This window comes from Erigeron canadensis, chromosome 3 (assembly GCF_010389155.1).
Source record: "Erigeron canadensis isolate Cc75 chromosome 3, C_canadensis_v1, whole genome shotgun sequence".
In the NCBI taxonomy this organism is placed as follows: domain Eukaryota; kingdom Viridiplantae; phylum Streptophyta; class Magnoliopsida; order Asterales; family Asteraceae; genus Erigeron; species Erigeron canadensis.
The window spans coordinates 20,908,364-20,930,208 of NC_057763.1; the positions used below are offsets into that span (position 1 = coordinate 20,908,364).

Here is a 21,845-nt window from a genome sequence, read left to right on the forward strand (position 1 = left end):
AGATGATGTTTTCATGCCTATGTCATCACGACTTACTGATGTCTTCGTGCTTACATTATCACGAACTATTACTTAACTTCGTGCTTACTTATTCACGAGTTATAACTTAAGTTCGTATTAAACTAAAGATGATTTTAGCTGATGAATGAACTCGTGCTTACTAATTTTACCTTATAATTCTATGGCTAAATTTGTCTCTTATTTTCGAAAATTATTTTTTCTGAGACATTTTTGCCATAGGACTTTAAGGGTAAAAATTTTTATTTTTAGCTGATGAATGAGCTCGATCCCAGCCAGGGGCTCTGCCCCTTGGACCCTGCTCCCAGGGGCGCCCCCGGACCCCCGTAATGTATGGAGGCTTCGCACTAATGTACATGGTTTCATCATTTGTACCCAAAGGTCAAATATGATTCTCATGGTGCGTTCTTTTCCTTTTGGATAATGAACACTAAGTATATTGATTCTGCCCAAAGGTGATTTAATACACTTTGTGTGCTAAAAGGAATATGTTTTCATGCATAAGATACATGATTCTCAATTTTGTGCCCAAAGGTCAAAAGATAAGCGTTGTGCCGCATGACCCTAATGCTCATGTGTACTTAGATATTAGTTACTTCTGCCCAAAGGTGATGTAAATCTAAGTAGAGCCTTATGTCAACTTATTGTTTTGGTGTTTACAATAGGTTACCTATCATTGGCTTCATTAGTATAATGGTCTTAGTCTCATTACTTTAAGGAACGTTACTTTAGCCTCTTACGTATTTAGGCATTACGTTAGTTCCATTACTTTTAGAGACATTACTTAATAAGCCTTAGATATCTAATTATGAGGAACATTATTATTAGCCCTTAGTTAAGTTTAGGCATTACTTTAGTTCCATTAGTTTTATAGATATTGCTTAGTCTGCCTTAGATAGCTAATTATGTCACTATAATCTTATTGCCCTTAGTTTTAGGCATTACTTCAATAATCTTCTATTACTTGTATCATAAATTGATATCTTCCTTATTTCCACTCTAGTACCTAACTTAGGCATTAAGCCACTTATTGATGAAAACTTTGCTTCATGAAAGGATTAATCACCTCTAACTTTGAAGATGCTAGACCTTGACTATGTCATTCGCCATAATGAACCCACTGCTATTACTGCTAACTTTTTCACAGCTCAGAAAGAGAATTTTTTTAATAAAGTGGGAAAGGCAAATCACTTGTCACTAATGATGGTCAGGAACTTCATCAATCATAGTATCTGAAGGAATGTATAAGGTGTATGCAAGTAGCTTAAATACAAAGGAAATAGCAGTATTTGTGAACACATAATGAATATGACTAACATGACTCATAAGTTTAAGAGTCTTAAAATTGAAAGTCTTTGATAATTTTCTTGTGCATTTTTTAATGACCTCATTGCATGCTCATTTTGACACCTTCAAAATTAACTTTAGCGCTATGAAGGATAAATGGTCGATGAGTGAACTAAATGCAATGTGTGTGCAAGAAAATGTTCGTCTTAAGTTGGGCCAACCTAAAGTGTTCACCTTACTACCACTGCTAATTCCATTAAGAGGAAAGATATAACAGTAATAAGACTGCAAATTAAAGTTCAAAAGGCTAATCATGGTGCTTTTACCTCTGGTTTTAAGTCCTTGATGAGCAATCCTAACTGCAAATTCTCATTGTGCCCAGATTGCCTTAATTTCAAGGAATTGCTAGCTAAGAAAGGTAACTTATTTCATGTAATATTTGATTCTTTTAAGTTTAATGTATCTTCTAATACATGTGTGAGTGATTCTAATTATATGGTTCATGTGATTAACTCAACATAAGGATTCCAAACAATTCAGAAGCTATCAAATGACCAAAGAAAGCTTAGAGTTGGAAGGGTTAATCTCTTATATGTCGAAACCATGGAGACTTAGGATTTACATATAAACACTTGAAAGTGTATTAGACTAGTGGATACCTTATGTGTACCGAGAATTTCTCGGAAACCTTGTATCTATTTCTCTAGTTAAAGAACTTGAAAGTTATGTAATAATTCATGGTTACGACGAGATTGCCATTACTCATAATAATGAATTCCTTGGTCCTAGTTTCTTGAATGGATTGTTGTATAAGTTAGAACTAGATCATAATTTCTCACAGTCTTTGTTGTCTCCTAATATTGATAACATAACTAAAACAAAGACAAAATCGCCTAACTAATTAAGAGAATTACTCCATGTAGTGGCATAAATACCTTAGCCACATCTCACGAGTTTGCATGATACGACTCGTAAAGGATGGAATATTACATTTGTGATTTTGAAACATGTATTCAATGGCATAAGGGATCAAGAAAGGAGCCACTAGAAGTTCCAACTTGCTGGAAATAATTCACTCTGATGTTAGTGGCCCCTATCCCGCATCCATGCATCATTTATTAGAATCATTAACGATTATTCATGTTATATGCACCTATATCTGATCTGAACCCTTAGAGACTTTTATTGATCTTAAAATTTTTGTTTTTAAACCAACTTGATCATAAAATAAAAGTTGTGAGATCAGATAAAGAAGGTGAGTATTATGGTTGACATATTGATATTGGTTAAGCTCTTAATCCTTTCCATAACTTTTGAAAGGAACAAGACATAAGTAACCAATATACTATGTTTGGTTCTCCTCAACGAAAGTCTGTTGCTAAAAGGAGAAATAGAACCTTAATAGACATGGTGAAAAGTATGTTTGTCAACACTAACTTACCTACTTTCCTTTGGACTGACGCCTTACGCACAGCTGTTCATATACTCAATAAGAGTTCCATTAAAATCTGTCATTAAGATTATTGGACAGAAGGGAAACTGAGTCTAAAATATATGAACGTATGAGGTTGTTCTGCCAAAGCATAACTCTATAACCCTAACTTAAAGAAACTGAATCCTAAATCTTTTACCCGTTTCTTTATCGGTTATTAGTTTTACTGTCTTTCCTACACTACTAGCATTATTGAAACGTAGCATGTCATATTTTTTGGAGAACTAAGAGATCAGTGGGAGCACGACAAATCATAACTTAAGATTTGCAGGAAGTACAAGAAGCGGGGGGAACCACTCGTCGATTATTATTACTCCTCCGATAACTCCTCTTGTACCCAATGCTGCTCCTAATATCACTGATCCACCTTCTCTATCAGAATTCTAAACCTCCTAATAGAGATATTACTAATGTTAAAACATCTTTTTAATAATGCTAAAGCAAAGCATCTTCTGTACTAAACCTGAAAATCAACTCAGGAGATCATCTAGGTCACGCAAGACAATAACTTTGATGATTTCATTATTTAACTGAAGTTGAGGACATTGGAAAGCTTACTGATCCTACCTCTTATTAAGAAGCCATTAATAGCGATCATGCCACTTAGTGGAATGAAGCCATAATTTGAGAGCTTAATTCCATATAGCATAATGTCGTTTGGGACTTGGTTGAATTTCTTGAAGAATCCAAATCTATAAGTTGTAAGTGGATCTTCAGAACCAAATTAGACCCGAATGGAAACGTCAAACGCTATAAGGCCATAACCATTTGCGAAGGGCTTTACTCAAAAGGAATGAATCGATTATCAAGAGACCTTATCTCCTGTCTCATAAAGATTCCTTAAGGATCATCATGGCATTCGTATCTCATTATGATGTAGAGTTACATTAGATGGATGTCAAGACCACTTTCCTAAATGCAAACTTGCATTAAGATAGATACATGTGAACCTGAAGTTCCATAAAGTAAAGAGCACATGATCTGCAAGTTGAATAAGTCCATATACGAATTGAAGCAAGCATCACTAAAATGGTACGTTAAGTTTAATGAAGTCATAAGAGGACAAGACTTCCTAAGAAAATCAAGTGGATTAATGCACCTATCTCAAGATTAGTGGGAGTAAATTTACAATCCTTGTTTTGCACGTGGATGATATACTTGCAAGTAACTACTTGGATATGTTGCATGAGTCGAAGCATTTACTTTTCGTAGAATGTCGACATAAAAGATCTCGGTGATGCCTTTAATGTCACAGGTATCGAATTACATCGGGATAGGCGTAATGATGTTCTAGTTCTTTCTCAAAAGGCTTATATTGAACATATCTTAGAACGCCATAACATGCAACACTACACACCCACTATAGATCTATTAGTAAAAGGAAATGTATGTGATTGTTTCCAAAGTCTGAACATTGAGATTAAAGAAAGGGCAAATGAGGATGATACCTTACTCGTAAGTAGTTAAGAGCATTATGTACGCTCAGGTCTGTACTCGTCCAGATATCGCTCATATTGCCAGTATGCTTGGGATTTAAGTATATCATCCCGGATTAGCATATTGGAAAATGGCTAAAAAGGTTCTACGATATCTGCAAAGGACCAAAGACTACATATTAACTTATAGAAGAGGTGACAACTTAGAAGTAGTGGGATGTTCTAATTCCAATAAGAAATCTACTTCTTAATGTATATTTATGATTAGCTGGCAAACCTATCTTTTGACGGAGTCATAAGTAGAAACTGACTGCAACGTCTACCATGATGTCTGAACGTTCATAATTTCATGTCATGAGATGTTGTTAAAGAACCTGGTCAGTGGACTCGAAAATTGTCAACTTTATTAATAGACCATTGAAGCTTTACTGTGATAACTCAGCTACCGTAATTCTTTGAACAGTAACAGTTCAACTGGCACTGAGATGTATCTCGATACAAAGTATCTGTTTTATGTGAACGGAATGAGGAAAATGTTCTTTGTATTGAGTACATAAGTACACATAAATATGCTAATGGATCCAATGACCGAAGGTCTTCCTCCTAAAATCTTCATAGGATACGTATCGAAGATGAGGCTTACTAAAAGACCCATTATGATAGCATGTTGTACTTATTGGTCATTATTATTATGTTAATTAAAATTTTCCTCCTTATTCAGATTTTGTTTGTTTATTAGTTACACTTCGAGCTCATAACAGTGTAAAGACATTACATAACAAAATTTGTCTTAGTCAATTGATCATTGCTTATTAGTTTTAAATTTGAGTCATAGTTTGACTAATGGAGGTCCTGAGTTGATGTTCTTCTCTACGACTGTACTTATTGGCTATGTTTTCGGTTTAAAACAAAATGAGTATTATTCCGGAACTTATTTGAATACTCATAGATAAATGATCGCTCGGTCAAGTGGGAGAATGTTGGAACCACGTTAGTGTAACCATCACTGATCATGTGTCATTCCTGATATGATAATTGACAATAACTGAAATCCCAATGTCTAAGTAAATATATGATGGGCGTATTTACTCTTAGAGACGTAGTATAGGGTTTTCCATTAGGTGATTGTAACTAAGAGGACTAATGGTACACACATTAAACACCAGAAGGGTTGAATGTGTAAATACTAAAGGGTTGAATGTGTAATTACTCTCATTATAAATAGAGGGTAATTAACCCTAAGTTAAGGTGAATCACACACACATAATCCCACACAAATTCGTGTGTTTACTCCTCTCTAATTCGTGCATCATGTTCCAGCCGAATTCATCATCCCATTATTACTCAATCACCTTGTTATGGGAACCCGAAATCAATAGCAATTATGCTTTAATGTTCTTACAGGTTCCACAGGACGATTGGGGATGTTTTATCACTCGAATCGAATCATGTTTATTCCAACAGAAAGTTAATCGTCGAAGTAAAAAAAAAAGTCGTTCGTGCGTGTAAGACGGGTAACTAAGGGGATTGTTCTTTTTACAAATTTAGGAAATTCCATTTATAATTAATTTGGACGTTATACCTCTTACTTGTGAAGTCGCTAATAATTTCTAGATAGTGTCGTTAACGTGTATAAAAAGACTAGCTAATCAACCCGGGGATTACCCGGGCATGATTAAGAAAGTATAAATACGAACTTGTATATTTGATTACACTTAGACCAACTGGAATATTTATATCTCACAGCTTCAGTTAATTATTCCAACTAATAAATAGTTACTCTCACTAATATCATATACCAAGTGTAGCATTTATTTGAACTCAAAGTCGACAACCTTATTACACACTCTCTCTCTTTTAAGGACATAAATATAGCACTCTCTAATGTTGATGGAAAATGTTTGCATTCCGTCATTCACATGCCAAGAATGAATAATTGAATATAAGCACCAATCATTCTTGAGGAATTGGAATATTTTGATCCATGTACCTCTGCTTCTTGTTGATAATGGCTTCTATGATCCCATTTTTAAGATAAGCATAACATTCCAAACTTGTGTTTAAAGTTGTAGTTGAATGGAAACCCTGAAAAACTCAGAAAAGAATTTACACTTGCCAAAATATCAAATATTAGTTGTATGATTCTGTTATATATTTCTTTAAGCAGCAGCTTACTCATAAATTAGCAAGAATATCGACTCCTTATTAAACTTGTAAATATATGTAACATAAAACGTCCATGTTTTGTGTGAGTTGTGATTCTGTTTCAAATATGAACATGCATGTTATTAACAAATATAATTGAGGTCAAAGTTGAAAGAGCAAGACTCAAAAAATCAAAACGGGACATTTAAATTGAGACATATATATGTAATAGCTAATTGTCAAATTTCACAACTTTAAATAGCATAAGCACGCCCAAGGGCTACTTCTAATGCTTGTTTTAGTACAACTGATAAACTGATTGTACTTATTAAAATCACAATTACCTTCAAACTGTTTCAAATTAAAACTCGTGTATAAGCTTGCTCATCGAGAAGCTTCTATTAGTTCAGGTCGTGGCCTAGTGACACAATAAAAAACTTTCTGACCAGGTACGTATTATTCTACCATCATCGTGGACTATATCCACATTCCACACCTTTCAAAACGACCCAAAAGCTTGAGCACAATGCACTACTCAAAAATTGATGATACCATCTCTAAGCACATCCTTCGACTTTTTTATTTTTGATAATCGAGTGCATTATGTCTCCATTGAATCTGCAACTCATTTCAGCAGAAAAATCATGTTTCCAAACGTTAGTAGCAGCAAAACCATATGCACGTTAAATCAAACTGTCTAAATGAACATTTAAATTAAAGTAGATGTAAAAATCAGCCCCATCATATAGATGCAAAAAAACAAAAACAACATATTTGGATGTTACCAAATAAAATTGGTCAGCCTATAAACATACGAATAATAACTCACATTTTATTATACTTTATATTACTTTCTGTCTCGTGATTATCAATAATAATAACTAATAACCATGGTTCCAAAAAAAACAAATATCCTCTATCAGGCACAAACTTATAATATGTTCAAAAATGGATGTTATGCAAGGCGACTTTTAAAATGATTATCTGTTTCTAATAAATATAAAAGGCTAAAACTATACTAAAATAATGAAAAGCTCCTTGATAGTGAAAAAAATAAGAACACCCAACTTTGCAAACTTAACTCGTATATGACAAAATTAGAATTTAAATGAGGAACACTAAGGTAAAATTAATAATGATAAAAATTAACCCTAAAAATTGATATCTTAAATTGAGTCTTCAAACTTGTAACTTGAGATTATTATAAGCTTTTATTTCGACATCAAGCATATTCCGTATGAAAATTAAGATTGCCATAAGTTTTGAATTCAAAGTTTTAGCAACCCTTTTTCATATCTTGTTATGAAATAGAAGAATTTTAATTTCAGTAGAGGTTATGATTAGCTAGGTATAAAGGTGGAAGATGAAGAAAAATATTTTTCTTTGTTTACCTTATTTCAATTTCGTATCAATAGAGATTATCCATGGATAAAATTGCATGTATAAAATTGGGAAAGAGAAAAAAAAATAAGTAGAAAAGGGATGCTTATAATAATAATTTTGAAGGAAAATATGTTTAGTAAATGGGCTATTGCTTTGCCACGTGTAAATTTTTTAAGGGAGCTTGTTTTGGGATCTTCGGATCTTCTTTTATTAAGAACAAAGAAAAGATATATATTTTTCGTATCAAAAGCTCACGCAGTTATACCCTAAATTTTATTTACATCTATTTATGCAACGTTAACGAACAATAATATGGCAAAACAAAATTTAACATATTAAAAATTCTTAAAGCCCACTAATTAAAGCTAACTAAATTCCAACGTATCCTCATTTGAGTAAACAAGAGTTGCCGATCAACCACTGGGTAAACATAGCCGCACACTACCTCTTAGCCGTGGTCATCTTGATCGTGTGTCTAACTTTGTTCATCTGCCTTTTCTCATGCCTTGTTTCAATTTTCAGTTGCATTTTTATGTGCATCTTATCTCTTTTTAGATTCTTGATTATGGGCATCTACTATATTGTCAATTAAGTCCTTTTTCGTAGGCATCTTCTCTGTGGCCAAATTCTTGTATTCGGGCTTATCTTCCACCATTTTGTTTATATATATATGTGTTTCAATGAAGTATTGTTTGAGTAGGCCACCAGTAGAAGTGAAGATGATGATTGCACCTGGTATGGCTCCATTGATGATTCCTAGGGCTGTATTTGAAGCCAACCCTCAAGCGTATTTCGAAGCTCTTCGTTTGGCTTAATTTCTAGGTACGTAGATTCGATATATGCACGATGCGAGCGCCGAGCTGTTAGGATGTTGATCTGCTAGTAATCTTATGTTCTTACATTTTTCTTTCTATGCTGAATGTTTTACTTTTCTATGCGTGTTATGTTATGATACAAGTTTATATGATCCTTTTTAAATCGAGTGATTAGATTTTGGCCTTTCTTTTCATATATCATAATCAAAATCAATAAAGTGTGTCCTGTGAATCTGTGAATTTGTGAATTGTGATACACCCAAACAAAGGAAAAAGAAAAGCATAAAAACAGCCCAAATGTTGGGCCTTAACTTGGGCCACCAAGAAATGTCCTCATAGCTCATAGCCCATCATGAAATTGAAGCTCGGTCCACATGAACTTATTAAGTGTCTCAACATCAATAGTAATTCAATTTTATTTACTTCTATCGTTTGACCTTTTGTTTCATGCTGTATATATCGTGAACTATACTCTAACAATACCGCTCTCTCTTAACCGTCATTATAAAGCCTTTTTATTCCCAACCCCCATCAAGTATTTGAAAATTGAAATAGGTATTTCTACTTCGAGTGAGCTCTCTAGAACGGACCCAGTTAAGACAACGTATGCTAGACCTCCCGCTGTCGAATCGCGACACGAAGTTTCTAGCGAAATTTAACTTTGAAAAAAAAAAAACCTACTCAAAGTATTTACGTTAAAGCTTATGCATATATTAGATAATTATATTAACATGAATTATGACTTAACATACATGGGATATGAACTAATAGTATCAAACATTATGCTCAAATTTTTCAATAGTAAAAATTAACTTAACTACTTTGAAGTAGTCCTTTTTGTTTTAACTTCACAATATGATCTGTTCAAAATAACAATAATAATAATAATAATAACTTCACAATTACATGTTTGAAATTTTTAAATTCGAAGGCGGAGCCCGTACGGCTAAGATATCTGGCTATCACACCCTATCACCTATCACACATTATGACCTATCACCCCTCACAATCTCACCGCCGCAACGCGCGGGTACTTACTCTCGTTAATTAATAATATTGTAGAGATTAGAATGTTAACGCTTACGTGTTTAAAAAAATACGTATTATGCAACTTATGGGTGGACACAACCTTTATTAAGGATTGGAACTGTGTTCATAAGCAATCATTTGATTCAAGATATGGTGTGGGTATTGGGTAGGTCTTCTTCCATCTAGTAATTTGCTTTTTCTTCACGCTATAATTTTCTTTTCTAGTATTTATTCTTAAAAAAATTAACAAAAGTCAAACCTTAAACCATCAAAATATCAGACAATATCAACATATGTATCGGTCTCTTTAACCAAATGGACACGGCAATTATTGACTGTCGTCCATTCAGCATGTCATATTAGATATCAACTTTTTTTTGTATAGTTTTATGTTCGAAGTCATATGTATAATGTCCTATTTTTGAAATATTGTAGTAAATTCAATTTTTTTAAAGAATTAGTGGAGTTTTTTCTTAATTTTTTAGTTTTAGCTAGCTCGAATTCCGCTATAACCTTTTGTAGTTAACGAGTGTAGGTCGAAGTTATAAAGGCTCGAATCACGTTCTTAATTATAAAGCTTTTCAAACCTTTTGATGATAAATGTGTTCACATATAAAACTAGCAATATTGTACCAAGTGATTAACTTTATTGTCTCTAGATATAGATGTTGGGTTTGATAATTACTTCAATTCTTGCAAGACTAGAGGTTTTTTTTCACTTTAGGTATAACATGAAAAGAACCTCTTTACCTTAAGTAGAGGTAATGTTGTGTACATTTCAACATCTTTCATACATCATCGTAGACATTAATGAGAACCCAAACCCGGTAAAAGACGGAATTGGGTCTTACATACTTACACACATATATACTTACACCTTTTTAATAATATATAAATGTGCATATATATCGAGAAAATTGAATATAAGGCTCTCTGGCACCCAAGCTTAGATGTGAAATCCCTCACATACTAATTTTTTAATATTAGTTTGTTGTTTAATGAATAAATATTTGGGCCCTATGAATTTTATGGGTTTTTAAATTAGTATGTGAGTGCTCCACATATAAGCTTAGGTATCTAACAGTTTTTTATAATCATCCCATATATATATATATATTTTATATATATATAAATATATGGGAAAAGAGAATATAAGGTTGTCCGGCACCTAAGCTTAGGTGTGGAACCTCTTACATACAAATATTTTATTATTTCTTGTTTAATGAATAAATACTTGGGCCCCCATGATATTTATGGTTTAAAAAATTAGTATGCAAGTGTTCTACACCTAAGCTTAGATATCCGACAGCCTTATAAAGCGAGAATCATTTTCAACCACACATTTTTCTTCTTTGCTTTCTGTTACTTACACATATGAAAGTTACGTGATGACATTTTCGTAAAAAGTGACTCATTTTATTTTTTTACACATGTGTAAACCAGTGCATTTGATTTTAGAAAATCATGTTTTGCACGTGTAAGAACCTTACATATGTGTACATTGTATACTTTCGACAATATATATGCGTCACTTTTACAAGTAATTACCTTCTCTAATTATACAATGTAGGAATTAATTTTCATAATTATTGATCATACTTTATTTAATTAAAGTCAAATCTAAAAAATTAAACAATATATATGACATCATCATTTTATATAATAAATTTAAATAAAACTTGAACTTCATTTAAACGTTTAAACTTGTTCAATTATAAGCTAGAAGTTTATTTTTTATAAAATACTATAGATTGTCCTATTATTATATGTTTATTGTTTAAAAGTTGATATTTAATATACAACATTTTTATGCTTACCAAACTAAATATAATTCAAGGTTATGTTTATCAAGCCGGTATCAACAACTTTGACACGAGCTCGTCGTGACATTTTCCCAACACACTTATGGCAAGCACTCTTTCTTAGTGCTTGGCATCGGTTTGCGTCGTAACGGAGAGACGAGAAAGTGGGGTATTTTGCTCGTGTATGTGCGTTGGTATTTATGTGTGTATATGTGTATAGTGATGAATGAAATAAAAAGATCGATATTGTCGTTATATATTAGGATGATATTGATATGATAAAGTATAAAAATCATGGGCGTATATTCATGGTGAGTATGAGGTTCCCTTGACTACCCTTAAAGTTAAAAAGAATTATTCTTAAAAAGGCTATATATAATATGGAACCTCCTTACAGAATATTACCCATTAGACGTGTAAGTTAAATTAAGCCAATATATTACCCATTTTATTACAACCCCAGTCATCTTCCTTACAAATTACGAAATTCAACCCCCATGTTAGTTTATATGTTTCTATTTATAATTCGTCCGATCAATGTAACTCATTCATTTTTTATGTTTTTGTTTCATCTAAGTTATTGAGCCAATGTTTTTTTTTTTTTGAACGACACATTTCACATAACCTCTAACTCACCATACAAGGATACGAATATTTAGGGGCAAGGGTGTAGTGCCACACTTGTGGCTAATTGGCAAGTTTTGGCAAGAAATTAGCCAATCACAAACCGCCACGTGTCCGATTAAAAAAACAATTTTAGCCAAAAACTTGTCAAATGTGATGCTATAGTGCCGATTATTATGCCGATTTGCCAATTCTAACTTTTCTTTGATTTAAAGGAAAAAGACAAAAAAAAAAACTTGCCGATAACGCTCCCAACGTTTATATGCATCGGCCAAAAGTAGCCGATTTTGCTTGCCGATTCACGTGCTGTAGTTTTGCCGATTTTGCCGATGGTTTTAGCCGACTATTATACACCCTTGACCCTTAGTATAGACTTGTAGGTTGCATTATTATAACCGAGCAGGCGAGCCTATACTACAGTAGAGTGGGTTCCTATGAAATAAATCCACCAGAAAGCTGCCCGATGCAAAGGCACGAACTCAGGTTCCAGGCTGTCGTTCAATGGCTATGGCATCAATGTTTAAGGTTCCTTTTAAGCTAGAATCCTAGATTTGAAACCAATAAGAAGTAAGGAGATTCAATTCCTTATTTATTAAATCATTTTGTTTTTTATTATCAAAAGAAATACTTACTTGAATAAGAATTTTCTAAAGTGGGGTTGTAAATTGGAAGCAACAAGTCAAAATTTGGTAATGACCAAGTCAAAGAAAGCAACATTCACGTCATTGTCCATCCGACACGACTACAAACGACTAAAAACAGAGTTATGCACTTGTGCTTTATAATTAAATTCTTCACATACATATTTTCAGTTTTTGCCTGGCAGTTTCTTATATAGCTAAGTTCCATTTATATAATGATATTTCAGTCGTTACCATGACTTAATTATTAATTACTTTTGATTAGTAAAGGTGATGATAGTTTGCCAGAAACTTATGAAATCAACAACAAGATGGCCATGCTTTAAACTTCATTTCAAATAGATTAAAACCCTCAACTAACAAATAATGCATGTAACAAAAAATAAATAAAAATAAGAAACTTGCATAACACACGCAATCGCTTTTGTTTGTTATTCATTATTTTGACATGTTACATCTAGCTAATATAGTCATATAATTATCATTTTTTACAATTTTCATTTAACTTTTAGATAAATTCTCTTCTCACATGACTATACATTTGCTCTATCAAATAACGTTATCGTGTAGCTACTTGCAAAATCAAACTTTTCCCCACACATTTATCTGTCTAAAAAACATAATGAATACACCAAGGATGATTTTACTTGAATAAAGATTTTATGTGGGTACTAAATCAACCAAAAAGTAAAACATAAGGGGCCAAATTCAATTCATTTTCAAAGAAAAGAAATGAGCGGTGGGTATTGTATAGTGGAGTTAGTAAAAATCCTTTTTATTCACACATATCCTCTTTTTTTCTTTATAAACTCTCTCACACACAACTCAAAAATCACTTCACTCCTGAAAATCCTCCCCTCACAATTGGAGGGAAACTTTCCCGCCAAATAAATAAAAAAAATCTAAACACTAATTTTGATTTTTGGTTTTTGAGTTTATAATTGGAGATCTGAAATGGAAGTCGATCGTACGGAGGTGATATCCGTACGATCGGCAGTTAAGTATTCCGAACACGTGATCCGTACCACAAGTAACAGATCCGTGATCAAACGAAAGTCGGTACGGATCAGTTTAACCGATCCGTACGCGACTGATTCTTCGTCTGAAGAAGACGAAGAAAATATGATAGTCAAAAGAGTTAAAAAACACGTCGCGGTGATCGATTTCACCGCGCCGTCGAGTAAATTTACAAACCGTGACATACGATCTACGACGACGAATAGGTTTAGAGGCGTTCGCCGGCGGCCGTGGGGACGGTTTGCGGCGGAGATCAGAGATCCGCATCGGCGGAAACGTGTTTGGTTAGGAACCTTTGATACGCCGGAAGAAGCGGCGACGGTTTACGATAACGCCGCCGTGAGACTGAAAGGTCCGGCGGCTGTAACGAACTTTCCACGTGCAACGGTTACGAAAACAGTTACTGTTGATAGTCAAAATAGTAGTGGAAGTGAAGGAATATCAAGTAACGGCGGTATGTCACCGACGTCTGTGCTTAACGGTGGTGACGTGGAGTTAACGACGCCGTTTGACGTTTTTAACGATTTGCCGTTTGATTTGCCGGATTTTATAGTGTCGGAGAGTTATTGTGGTCAGGAATTTGGCGACTTTAATATCGAAGACTTTTTTGTTGACTTGTGAGAAGAAAAATCATTTAAATTATTATATTTATAGTTATTATTATATTATATTTATATTGCATATAAATTGTATTGTATTAGGGGTGTACGTACGGATGAGAGTGTATTATAGAGTGAGTTGAATATTTGTATATTGCAAAAATGCAAATTTTGTGAATGTTGTCTGAGAATGCGAGACATTTTGTTGGAAATTTAATCGTAATTTTTGTGTTTAAATAATGTTTATAGTTTGCGTATGAAATCTTCTGTTTAGTAAATTATATATATCATGGCGTGCAGATGCGCGTGATACTTTTTTAATCATTTTGTTTTGGAAGAGTGGTTTAATGTCATAAAAATCTATGTTTTAAACATAATTTCCAATTGCAAAGTGGCTTAATTAAACTAGATTAATACCCGGTCGGTGACCGATTACCAACTAAATTTATTAGTAATATATCACACATTACGAAAAATATACGTCAAATAGTATATTATATTAAAATTTATTATGAAAACGGGCATATGTTAAGATAAAGAATCTTATACTTTTTTGGGTATAACATGTATGAAGTCGGTTATATATATACTCGACCTTACAAGAAATTCGACTTGAATTAACTTGGAAAAACTGGGTTAGGGTTGTGAAATCTTGACCCGGTAATCTGTCAACTTGAGTTTTTGGGTCGTGGTCGGGTTGACCTTTTGGATTAATAGATCAACTCGTCAACCCAAAAATATTTTTAAATTATATAAAAAAATTAATCCACCAAACCATTTACTTGAAATTAATCTGCCAACCATCAACTCATTTGATCAGACAACTCAAAACCCATTTACTTGAAATTAATCTGCCAACCACCAACCATATCACCTGAAATCAACCCACCAAACCATTTAACTCGTAAACTTTAGTTTTGTTGGTTGGTGCTTGGGTTTCTGTTAACGGACTGACAGAGTTACAGGTTTTGGTTGAGAAATGTATCACCCCACTATTTTTAAGGTAATAGAAAATTAACCTTTTTTGTAGTTTTAACATTTAATAAATTTCTTAGTATTTTATTTTAAGATAAGGGGTTAATTTAGTTGGAACTTTAGTGGCTGGTGGGTATAATACCCCTAAAAATTTGAAAAAAACGTGGCTAGTATGAGGAATAGCCAGCCAACTTTCATCTTATGAATTTCAATCTTATTCTTTTCTTCTAAATCCTTCCAATACTTCTCTTCCATATTCAATTCAAGTAAATCAAAAATTTCTTTTGAAATCAACTCAAAATTTATCAAAGGATTATGCTAGGGAAATTTCAATAACAATAATAGTTACTAATAATCTTCAAGAAGCAAAAATCTAAAGTTAGGGTTTTGCATCTTTGGTGGTGGTGACCGAATTCTTCAAGAAAAAGGGGAAGGAAATTAGATTTCAATTGTATTATTGTCCTTGGAGGTAAGTAATCCTTATTAATTATTAAATTATAATTTAAGGTTTTATTGTTGAAAATTAGGGTTCTTGGTTATTGAATTTGGGAATTTTTGATGAACCCTAATGGAAATCAAAAAGAAGGAAGTTGGGATTATTGAAAATAAAACTCTTATGGTAAAACCCCATAGTTGGAACTTCATAAATTGGTGTTTAGCTAGAAAATGAATAAAGAAGTCATATTATGATAATTATAATGAAAAGTTGGTATAGCTAAACACTATAGTGGTTTAGTTCATGATAAACTTAGTAAATGGTTGTAGAAGAAATGGGTTTATAAACTCATAGTATATGATTAATGTTGTGTAGGTGGTGGAGATAACATTGAGCATAGTAATCAAGTAGAATCTATTAGCCAAAAATCAAGGTGAGTACATATGTTTGTGTTTATATTTGTGTTATGGAGTTCATAGATGAGTAATCACTATGACACCATTTGTGTGTGAAATTTGTGTAAGACTAATAGATGAAGATATACCTATTATCATACATTGGTTTGGTGTAAGACTAGTAGATGATAATGTACCTACTAGCACATTTTATATGAAAGACTAGTAGATGATGAGATACCTACTAGCATATATCCTTCGTCAAGTAGAAAAGACATGATCATGCTTTGTTTGTTATTATTGTTTTGATTGATATTTGAATGGCTTAATTTGTTGTATACCTTATCATTGTAAAGATAATATTGGTCATATTCATATGTATTCACTAAGCTTTAATGCTTACTTTTAGTTGTTGGATGTTTTATAGGAGTAGGTAGTAGTAGCAAGAACAAGGAGCCGGTAACGTGAAGTTAGAGTTCAAGTTTTGAAATTTGGAAGAATTGACAACTTGGGTAATTGTTGATAGACTATCCCTAATAACCATGATGACTCATGATACAATGTTCTTTTGGTTTAACTTATTTTAGGATAAAATTTCTGGAATTTGATTTGCAAATGGTTCACATGGTGTTTAAAGTTTGACATGATCGTTTTGCTTTGAAATATCGTTTTGGGCGAATGACCCGTTTGGTCGTTTTAATGTATATTTCAATGGTTAAGGTTTTGGATCTATCAATTATGTTGTAATATATGATTTTACTCATTTTGGTGTTTTGGTTTAAAGAATTTGTAGCATGAAAAGTGAAATATGGATTTCTGGCTAAAATGGAATTCTGCAGGTCGGACCATAAATTTACGGTCTCTGACCATAAATTTACGACCCATTGATTTACATGGGACCGTAAATTTACGGCCCTGAGCCATAAATTTACGGTCCTTGCAATTTTGAGTTGTTTTCAAACAGGGACGAGAAAAATCTAAGAGCAAATTACGGTGCAAATTTTACGGCTAGTTGTAATTGAGCAGTAAATTTATGGTCCTGGACCATAAATTTACGGCCAGCACAAAAAAAAAAATTGGTTTTTAGTTTCATGAGTTTGGTTCTTACAAGAAATTTTAAATTATAATTATAATTATATACCGGCATTCCGAACCCATTAACTCAAACCAGAGATAATTATACTTATATTTATTTTAATTGTTGTTCTATATAAAGTTATTTACTCTTTCATACAAAATTTTAAATTATATAATAGCTTGCTATAAACTTTTAAAGTACATTATAGATGACTAAAACATCATGTTAAGTATATTTCTAAACGTTACATTGTATTTTATCTATATAAAAGAAAAATATATATAGGCCACATAATTTAAAACATTATTATATATCTGTAAAATTTAAAATCAGAAATCTTAATAAGTATATGTTGTAAAAAACTATATGACAGTAAATATGATTGAATTAATAAAATAATATATGGATATTCTAAATAATATAAAACTAACAAAAAATAATGGATGTGAAATTTTGGATTAGACTCGTATGGTGAGTTATCCTGATAACCTCTAAAAATCTTTTAAAATTTAGGTTTCACAGCTATCTTGTTCACTTTTCTTAAGAAAAACACTTTTACGTATTATATACATTAATTAAAAGTTGAAGTAATAATATATTTTTCCTTCCCCCCCCCCCCCTCCCTAAATAAATCACTTTATAATTTTTTTTTAATTAATTAGAAAATTATTTTTTTTTAGTTTTTCTTGTTGTTTCAAATATAAACTCTTAATAATTTGTATTACATTTATATATTTTACCTCTTCCATTTGAATAACAAAATATTACCACTAATCATAGCTAGATTCACCCTCCTTTCTTTTTTTTCACCTAAACAAACAAACAGACAAATACACTTTTGATATCATTATGCTCGTCATGGTATTTTATAGCTAAGATGTGGTATTCTCATCTTTGTCTAATTATCAAGATCTACATCAACTTTCCCATCCCATTAGCCACCATCTCCGACGAGACCTTCCCGTCGAGAACAACCATCATATGGTTGAGAGTGAATGAATGAAAATAAAGAGTACGTGAAAACTGAATACAAATGAATGGTTGTGTAATGACATTGACAACCTGTTTTAAAAATGGTTGGAAATAACGACATTTTTATTCCAACCAATTTAAAAATGTTTTTATTTTTTTGTTGAATTTAACTTTTTAAATTTTATTTTCTATCTCATAATGATAAACTAACCCCATTGCAACTTTCGTATATTGTAAGTTACATAATTGTCCGTTTAACCTGGTCACTCATCGAATATTAAGCTAGTTTTTATTATTATAAAAAACGACATGTTTGAAAATGGGTTAAAAATGAGAAAAAAAAATCATTAAAACGTTGCCAAATGAGAGATAAAAAAAAACGATAAAATCTTAAACATGTTACTATATATATATATAAACTACACATTTAGTATAATTAATTAGTTACCATTTTTAATTTCAAAGGCCCAGATTGATTTGTAAAACTAATTTCAATGGTCCAAATCAAAAGTTCTAACTTTATTTTTTATATTCTACTCTATCGGCAATATATATATATATATATAATATGTTGATTGTTCATAAAACTATGTTGGAATCATCTAATCTGATAGTTTAAAGTTTAAACAAATTTGTACACATCAACACCGGACAAAATATTGAATTTTTCATTTGCTTAAAAATGAGACTAGAATGTATCAAAAGTCAACAATCTTTTCCAGAAAAAGGAAATATTAATCGATGGAGTTGGATTTCGGTCGGCCCAATTACAACATACAACATTTTAATATGACAAGAGTGGTAATATTATTTAGGAAAATGATAATGATCGTTCTAAAGGTTGTCACCAATAATTTATTATATGCTTATAAACTTGTATATTATATTAAAAATTGTCTTCCTAAATTTTCTAACAACAAAGTACAAATTTTTATGCACCCAATTAATTTTTAGTAACAACCATAAACACTGTCGTTAACAAATTTATTTTAGTACTTTAGTTGTATCCTGTATATCACGAATTTAATTTATAATGTAATATTAATTTTCAATCAAGGGCTATTTTTTTATTTTTTAAAGGTATGGATTACTCGTATTGGAGTAGGGTGAGCAAAAACCAAACCGAAAAACCGAAAAAAACCAAACCCAAAAAACCAAAAACCGAACCTAAGATATTGGTTTGGTTTTGGTTTTTCAAAAACCGAACGAATCGGTTTGGGTTTCGATTTTATATGTAAAAACCGACAACCAAAACCGAACCAAACTGAATCAAAATATATCTTAATTTATTTTATATATATATATATGTCATCCTATATTCTATCTATTATTAGTGTTTGTAAATTTATTAAGCGGCTATCTACACATTAACTGTTCCCAGAAACACATTCAAAACGCCTCGTTTTATGTAAAATGTCGCATTTACACGTGGTCTGACAAACATGCTAGGCATTCCCCGTTTTAGGTACCGTTTAACCTAATACGTAGCGTTTTATGTAAAACGATATCTAAAACAGGGGAATGACTAACATGTGTGTCAAACCACGTGTAATTCTCCTTATAACTTTTACTATATACACGTGGCCAAACGCGGCGTTTTATATAAAACGAGGCGATAAACACAACGTTTTACATAAAAAGGGGCGTTTTAGATGTGTTTTATGAATAGTTGACGGTGTATCTATAGTAGCACTCTAGCTTAACCATGAATATAATGTGTAATTAATGATTATGGTGTCAATGTATATAAAACTTGACTAATGTGAAGAATATTAGAATGTAAAAGAATAATGTTCAAAAAAAACAAACTTTGCATAGATGCCGTACTAAAAAAAATCTCACATTTTAGATTAGAAATCGTTGGCACACCTTACGGACTTACGGTAGTATCTGTAATTATAGTGATGTACAGAATACACAAGTATATATGTATTTGTATGCATATATACATGAATGTCTATCAGTCTATATGTAAGTATTTAGATATACAAAATACAAACGTACATATGTATATTGATGTAAACAAATATGTCTACATATGTATATTGATATAAACACGTTGGAAACCAAAAATCGACTCAAACCGAACCAATAAACCAACAAACCGAACCGAATGAAAACCGAATCTAATGGTTTTCGCTTTTCAAAAACCGAAAACATCGGTTTGGGTTTTGTTTTTAGGCCAAAACTGACTCAATCTCACCCCTACATCAGAGATATAGTTTACGTTGTTTTAACTGGGTCCACGCTATAAAGCTCCCTCACCTCCTGCTTGTACCCAATGGGAGGAATACTCACTACTAATCTGCTCGAAGACACAACAATTAATAGAGGTAAAATTTGTCTCATCAAACTTGAACCTAAATATATACTCCATCCGAGCACTCATAATAGGACTACCTTTTTATCTCAAATATATCAAATGAGGACTCGAAAAACCTGTGACCTGAAAGTCATAAGCTGAGATGTTACTAATCAAGGACTAAATAAGATTTATTATTTCATCCATGTTAAAAAGTCTCCATTTTTTTTTTTCATTTTTATTATAAACATTTTTTTCTTTTTTGCGTTATATAATTTATTATGCAAAATATAAGTTGAATTGGGGTTTTAATGTATTTTATTAATATAAGTTTCATCAATTATTATATTATATAAAGATAAAATTGTTTTAAATCAAAATTGAATAATTCAAAATCTTATAATGAATAGTCTTTTTGGGATGTAGAAATTATCTCAAACTTGCAATTGACTAGATGTTTACATAAAAAAAAAAAAAGACAAAATCTTAATTTCCGACATTTTGAAGTATTATAAAACTCATTAAATTATCTCAAGTTAGGAAGCCAACGCCATATAGCATTATCATTAATGGAGAATTTTTTGGATGGTCATACGAGTTACTATCATGGATTTATGGTCCATCATACCTTAATATATATTTTTTTGAAAGGCATACCTTAATATATTAGTCTCTCAAATATAATGGTCAGAATTGGTCTTTTATAGGAATTTTAATAACAAGAAGGCAATTTGAATGCATACACCGTCCTTGGCGTCTTAGCCTCCTTTTTGAATGGCTGTACAGTCATGTGATTGGGAAACATGCATGATCTTCGACACTTGTTGACCTTTTTTAGTTTGATTTGATGTTAATGTATTTCATTCACAATATTTAACTTTTTTGACACAATATGAATGTGAAAAACTAAATAAAGTTATAAGAAAATAAGTTAGTTTATAAGAAAATAAGTTAACATTGTTAATGAATTGCACGATTAAAACTTAACTTATAACACATATCAACTAAATTACCCACCTCCAAGGCTCCAATATTGGTGTTTACAATCAAGTCAGTATAAGTAGTAGCATAAACGTTGAAGTCGAATTTTTCATATATTACTTGACTCAAGTTGAAAAGTTTCATACAATTTATTTTTCGGGCTCAATGATCACTAATGTAAGTTTTTTAGTTTAATTATTGGGAAGTGTTTGTCAATGAGGTGGGGTATAAGGGTTTTCTCTAACATTTAGCTGGTTTCTTTCAGAATGGTAGTGAGACTTCTACCATGAGTCATGCCATCAGATTGAGTGTGTTAGTGACGTGGTCGATCTCTACCAGACGATGAAGAGGTAATGCCGCTGAGTCTAATCATCACTGCTATTAAAAAAAATATACCTTTGATACAATCTGGAAGCAT

The 21,845-nt window shown here is 32.0% G+C and overlaps 1 protein-coding gene across 1 annotated transcript; it reads left to right on the top strand.

Moving 5' to 3' along the window:
• Positions 1-13,476: 13,476 nt before the first annotated feature.
• On the top strand, positions 13,477-14,525 carry LOC122593043 (pathogenesis-related genes transcriptional activator PTI6-like). The gene has a single exon (XM_043765385.1). It carries the CDS (start codon positions 13,627-13,629, stop codon positions 14,308-14,310), a length of 684 nt encoding a protein of 227 aa, XP_043621320.1. The 5' UTR covers positions 13,477-13,626; the 3' UTR covers positions 14,311-14,525.
• The last annotated feature ends 7,320 nt before the right edge of the window (positions 14,526-21,845 follow it).

Excerpts from the sequence above, each read along its gene's own strand:
- LOC122593043 (XM_043765385.1), top strand. The coding sequence starts at position 13,627 with ATGGAAGTCGATCGTACGGAGGTGATATCCGTACGATCGGCAGTTAAG.